The 6000-nt window shown below is 34.0% G+C and overlaps 1 protein-coding gene across 1 annotated transcript; it reads right to left on the minus strand.

Moving 5' to 3' along the window:
* Positions 1 to 337: 337 nt before the first annotated feature.
* Positions 338 to 5381, minus strand: LOC114758716 (tyrosine--tRNA ligase 1, cytoplasmic). The gene is made up of 11 exons (XM_028947809.1): positions 5235 to 5381; positions 4893 to 5004; positions 4666 to 4813; positions 4132 to 4421; positions 3938 to 4034; positions 2858 to 2963; positions 2701 to 2783; positions 2420 to 2565; positions 2112 to 2217; positions 1152 to 1211; positions 338 to 504 (listed from the first exon to the last, which is right to left on the minus strand). Exons 2-11 carry the CDS (start codon positions 5000 to 5002, stop codon positions 484 to 486), a joined length of 1167 nt encoding a protein of 388 aa, XP_028803642.1. The 5' UTR covers positions 5003 to 5004; positions 5235 to 5381; the 3' UTR covers positions 338 to 483.
* Between the last annotated feature and the right edge of the window lie 619 nt (positions 5382 to 6000).

The following is a 6000-nucleotide window of genomic DNA, read 5'->3' on the forward strand; positions in this document are numbered from 1 at the left end:
TTAAAAATATAAGAATCATTTGTTAAACTCATAACAAAAAATTACTATGAAATTATAGAGATTGAAACTAATAATTTGAAACTACAGGGATCAGAAACAGTTCAATCAAACCATAAAGACTAAGAGTGGTATTAACTTTTTTCGCCAAACAATGATATTAACCCTAAATTATATTATGCTTCTTCAGAGCACTCAGGGAAAACATGAAAACAAGTATTCCAAGCGAAGTTGTGAAAATCTAACTTCCAATAAAGTCAAGAACAGCGAGCCAGTCGGATGCATTATTAATAGCTCTTGGGGAAAAAAAAAAGGTTGTACCATCACATTCCTTCAAAAAGTATCTCAAACCAATAATTTATCACAATTATCTAAAGAGATGCTACTGTGATTTACAATTAACAAGGTAAATATGGTGCTCCGGAATCCGATGGCTGTTAAGTAAATAAATATAATGAAGTTGGAGTTCCAAATCAGCGTATCATATCATTTGGTGACTCGGTAAGCCTGCACACCCAAGAAAAATTCTCTTAAAAACGCAGCGCAAAATTAATGGAGAGATGAACAAGGCACCAAGCAGAGGAGAAATATTAAACAAGTCAAATCACTAGGCAGCATCTAAAACATTGTTTAACATATTTCTAAACTTTCTAGCTATGCCGCACCGATATTTAGAAAAAAAACACATATAACTGTATTATATTCATAAAAACATATAACACTTCACAATGCATGTAAATATATTCAACATTTATATCATTGACTTCTTCGTCTGAAATACTCCAAAATGATTGAAGGGTTTATAAAGAATCTTAATGGCATGAATAAAGATGAAGATGGACTTGTGGTTTAAATTGAAAATTATGATTTTAACTTAGTTATACTTTCATTGAAAACTTACCATGATTAGTTATACTTTCATTGAAAACTTACCATGATCATCTTTATAGCATCCATAGTTTAAAACAAAAAAAAAAATTGTATATGGTATGTATTACCATTATTTGTGCAACAAGGCTTCTAGCCAAATGAATATAGCCTGCACAGTCCAGACAAGTGTACAGGCCAGCAGCCTTATTCTCCAAGCTGAATAAGGCTAGAAAATACTCTGGCATATTTACGTTAATTCATAGTTGAGTTGTTCCATCACTCACCTTGACTCTTTTTAAGAGATCTTTGGCATTGTTGTCCTTTTTGAAATGTTCCCTGACAGGCTGCACACATAAACAAAGAAGGATTTAGCTTGCACCAAAGAAAAGTAAAAACCATACACTTGCGCACACTCTTCTTGCTAAACTATTTCGAGTCCTGTATAACAGTCATAAAATCAAAGTCAACACAGATTACTTGTTCCACTTGTCCCAGGTTTGCAGACCAAATAGGTACTAACATCCCAAGTTCAGTGCTGATGCTGCAGCTACTACTATGATAAGCACCCAAGGCCATTCCAGACTTACTCAAGGCAACAAAAAAGGAGAGCAACAGCTAATTTAGTCAGATTGACGTTCTTGCACGCGGGTGTTTTGTTGAGAGAACATGGCAAGAAGCTTGTGCCATTGTGCTGTCAGTTAGGATGTAGCTGATTTTCAGCTTTATTTATTTTAAATGTCAATTATTTTTTCATTTAAACAAGAATTTATTTTGTAGGCTCAGGAAGCCAAGTTATTTGAGAGTTGTTGTATTCTTCTGGGTGATAATCCTTAAGAAGTTTGAGAGTGAGATTCTTGCTCTTTTCTTCTCAATAGATTATTATCCAATAAATACTCCTTTTAATTCTTTGAGATCCCACTATACCACCCCTACTCTCGCTCGCACTAGTGCTATCTCCGTTTCAGAACAGATTCGTGGGAAGTGTCTTCTTGCAAAAGTTTTTCAGAAGTAAAAGCCACCTTCCAAAGTCATGAAGCTGTTATAAACTATTTGTCCCAGGTTAGCAGACCATACTAAGCTCTCTCTCTCTCTCTCTCTATATATATATATATATATAAATATATATCTCTAACAAAGCAAATCTCATACAAACTCTGAAAATTTTGAAACTTTTTTTTTCTTTTTTTTGGGAAACTTAAACAGAGGGAAAATATAATATGCACAAACTTAAGTACAAAAATTACCTCCAGAATTTTGTTCAGTGACTTTGCTAAAGCCGGTTTCAGATCAGCAGGATGTAGCTCCCCGCTTTCATAGTCAGCAATAAGCTCCTCAAAGGTCTTAAATGTCCTGTAATAATAATAAGAATACAGATCATAAGAATCATACTTTTCTAAAGCCAGATTCAGATCAGCTGGAGCACGAGTACAGATGATAAATCATAAGAATCATTCAACACCCAGGCAGTGACAAAACACACATGCATACCAAAGAGGTTCGAGAAAGCAAAATGGAACCACCAACTATCCCAACAAAAGGCAGCACAACTTACTTATTCCCACCATTCTCTGCACCGCGCTCCACTGAGAACTCATTAAACCATGGGAAGATAAGGTACTTAATGTACTCCAAGCATGGATTTCCTTCCACAATCTTTGGTGGACAATAAGCCTTCTTTATCTTCAGGTTTACTTCAGCCTATATTATGCAAACAAGTTCAGATGTCAGGATGCGAGTGCTATAATTCAATTAAAATCATTATTTTATTACAAAATGCAATTATGGGACAATTCATCTTCACTTTTTCTATATGACAAATTTAAAACCGCTTACCTCCTCATCTTCCATGTATATGGAAGATGATGGGTCACTTTTTGACATTTTCTCTTGCCCTTGCTGTAAGCCAGGTAACATATCTGCAAACCAACATTGAAATAATTATCGAGAGATAACCAACCAAAATATGGAATAAGGGGAAAAAGGATGATACGGTGTGACAAGATGATAGGCTTGTTCTTCCTCTTAATGTCATCACAATATTCTCTAGCAAGTACATTCACTTTCCGCTGATCCATTCCCAATTGGCAAATGTCAGCCTATTTTAAGAGAAATTAATGGAATGTTCATTAGTGTTTCAAGCAAAATGGAAAATGTAGTTTCAGAAGAGAAAAAACCACAAGCCACGAGTTCATACAAAACCACCAAAGGAAAATCAGAGAAAAACAAGAAACAAGAAATAAAGGAATGCAGACCGATCAGTAAATGCTACAGCCACAAAAAATAAATTACATTTTAGATTTGAAAGAAAAAATTATTCAGAGTCGTAAAAAGGAAAGAAAAAAATCAAATTAAAAACCACACTAGGAAAACATCATAACCAAAGTACACCTGAAGCATGCCTAAAAGCTTGCTTCAGATGCCATGCTATTGATTTAAAAAAGAAAAGTGTCGTGCTCTTGATTCAGAAAAGAAGCAACATGCCAAACAAATTAAAAGATAATGCTCTTGATTCAAAAAAGAAGCAACATGCCAAATACTCCCTTTGGTCCTCTTTATGAGCCCCAATTTTTCAAACGGGTTTGATCCTTTTTATAAGCTACAATTTGCAGGTGCCTGACATCTAATGCATTTTTTTCACGTTTACTCCTAATTAATGATATGTCTCTCTCATCTCTTTTTTCATTCATTCTCTCTCTTACTCACACTCTCCACAAATAAAGGTGTTTTGGAAAAATAAGCTGCATTTTTTAACATATTTATTGTATTTAACCAATTTTAACAAATTTTTTTGTTTGAAGCTTATAATAAGGACTAGAGGGAGTAACCTGGAAGGCGTTGAAGCATTTGAGACTGCTATTATGATCTTGAAATGCCATGATCACTTCTAAAACAGTAATGATTAGGAATCTAACCACGGGAACAGCTCTTTTCAGAAAATCAACATCCATTACACAATATTGTTCAATTCTAGAATGACTTCATGCAAAGTCAGGCAATTAATGTTAATATATTGACTCAAAATTTTAATGGAAGCAGGCACCTTAAGTGCGTACTTATATCGAAAGTGTACCTTGAGAAAAAATATGTCAGCACACTGCATGCATGGATAAAAGATCTGGGCTGCAGTTAATTCATCTTGCTCATTTCTGCCCATGATTTGACAACACCTGTAGTTTGGAAGATAGAAATAAAGAATAATATAAAATGTTGGACACCAAATACACCATTTACTTGATCATCTGAATGCACCAAATCAATACTCACCTGATTATCCTTTTGAGGTTGTTCTTTCGACCTATATCCATTACAAGAGGCCAGTATTCATGAGATCTTGCATTAATCTCCTTTGATGACCATAAAAACTCTACCTTTCCTCCGTCTAGATCCATCCCAACAGCTTTCCAAATTTCAATCAAATAACGGCCTACTACCTCAATTTTTTTCAAATCTCCACCCATTTTATTGTTTAGCTGTGCAAACCAATCAGCAATCCATATCTTAACTCTACACCCAGCAGATGTCAGCTTGTTCACATTTATAGCCTTCATGACTCCCTGGACAAGTGACAGAATGTTAGCTAAACCACTTTCAAGAGATTTAATTATACTATAAAGCAAGAATGCCATCAGTGTCAAGAGGCGCCCTTCCCATGCCTTTCTCCAGTGCCATTCAATTTATCAAACGGCTCTAAAGTGGCAGAAGCAAGATCATGTCCTCCTAGACTTCCCTAACTACATCTACAGATTATGAATCAATAAAAGTAAAGAAAACTGCAGATTATTTGGAAAATCTGGATACCTGAGCAATGTGCATCCGACCTGAGGGCTCAAACCCATCATAGCAAACAGGCTCAGGCTTCTTTGCCAGCAAATTGAGGAGCTCATCTTCTTGAATACACTCTTCACCAACACTCCTCACGATCTGAAACCTCTGTTCCAAACTCAATCTGCGGAGAACGCTGAAAAATTGAGAACAGGTAACAGCTCCATGGAAATTGAAACCAGCAAGTGGTCGAGGAAATTTACTGATTAGTTGGATTTGGATTTGAAGTGCCAGATGATTCCACATTCTCTGAATTGGACACAGACAAGGATTCCATAGCTTCTGCGGGTGGTTCTTTGGAGGTAGCCTCCATTTCTAGGATTGAGATCAAGGGAAAAGTATGTTAAATCACTAAAGGAGATAACATTTATTTCAGCAGACCTTGAAAACTGTAATTGTTTAGAAGGACCAAATATAAATAGAACTCGCTCAAAGTTATTTTTCTTTTTGGCCAGCTTACACGAATGAATTCAAAGTAAAGCTAGGGGATTGAAACAACCATATTCATGAATGGACTTTGCTCGTGAAGTAATCAACAGACTAACCTTGCAATGTCAAATAGAGTGATACTCGGCCTCTAGATTTGAGCAGCTACAGAAGACAAAAACAAATGAAGAATGCCAGATTAGGGAAGAAAGTGAGCAGATGCAAGGCTAATGAATCACCCCAACAGGGGTGGGTGCCCACAGAAGTCAAAACCCTAGAGACAATATTCTCTTCTAAACCAGCCGCCGCAAAAAGGAATCGATATCGTTTTTAACTGTTTTTTTTTTTTTGCCGAATCATTCTTGACTGTTTTGACCAATAGTAATTTTTTTTAATTTTGTTTTACCATAGGTTGATATTATCTATCTTTAATATGAGTTAATTTGATTTTTAAGTTAGTTTTAAATATAGAGTAAAATACTTTAACTATTTTTTTAGTTTGAATTAATTATATAAACTTCCCTTTTATTTTAAAAATATACGGTTTAGTCTTGAAATATTCTAAAAAGATTTTAAAAATATTATTTTTAACTAAAATTTATATTAAAATAAATTTTACTAACTACTTTACCCCTCATTCTAATAAATTTTTAAATTATATTTTTACAATTACATGAATTTTATTTATTTAAGATAAACATAAAAGACTTGATTTAAATTTTAACTAATTTTTTCAATAAATATATATGCTGTGACTAAATATGTTTATAAATTTTTGTAACAAAGATGTATTTAAAAATTAAATTATAATTCACCAAAAAAATTGAATTATGAATTTAAATAATTCATAAATCTTTCAAACTCATATTATTTAAACTTTATGAT

The sequence above is a fragment of the Neltuma alba genome, unplaced genomic scaffold (assembly GCF_004799145.2).
Source record: "Neltuma alba isolate B1F8T4 unplaced genomic scaffold, ASM479914v2 tig00010746_pilon, whole genome shotgun sequence".
NCBI lineage: Eukaryota > Viridiplantae > Streptophyta > Magnoliopsida > Fabales > Fabaceae > Neltuma > Neltuma alba.

Excerpts from the sequence above, each read along its gene's own strand:
- LOC114758716 (XM_028947809.1), bottom strand. The coding sequence starts at position 5,002 with ATGGAGGCTACCTCCAAAGAACCACCCGCAGAAGCTATGGAATCCTTG. Across the intron at positions 4,422-4,665 it reads GTCGGATGCACATTGCTCAG|GGAGTCATGAAGGCTATAAA; the intron begins GTATCCAGATTT and ends TCACTTGTCCAG. Across the intron at positions 2,964-3,937 it reads CTGACATATTTTTTCTCAAG|GCTGACATTTGCCAATTGGG; the intron begins GTACACTTTCGA and ends CTCTTAAAATAG.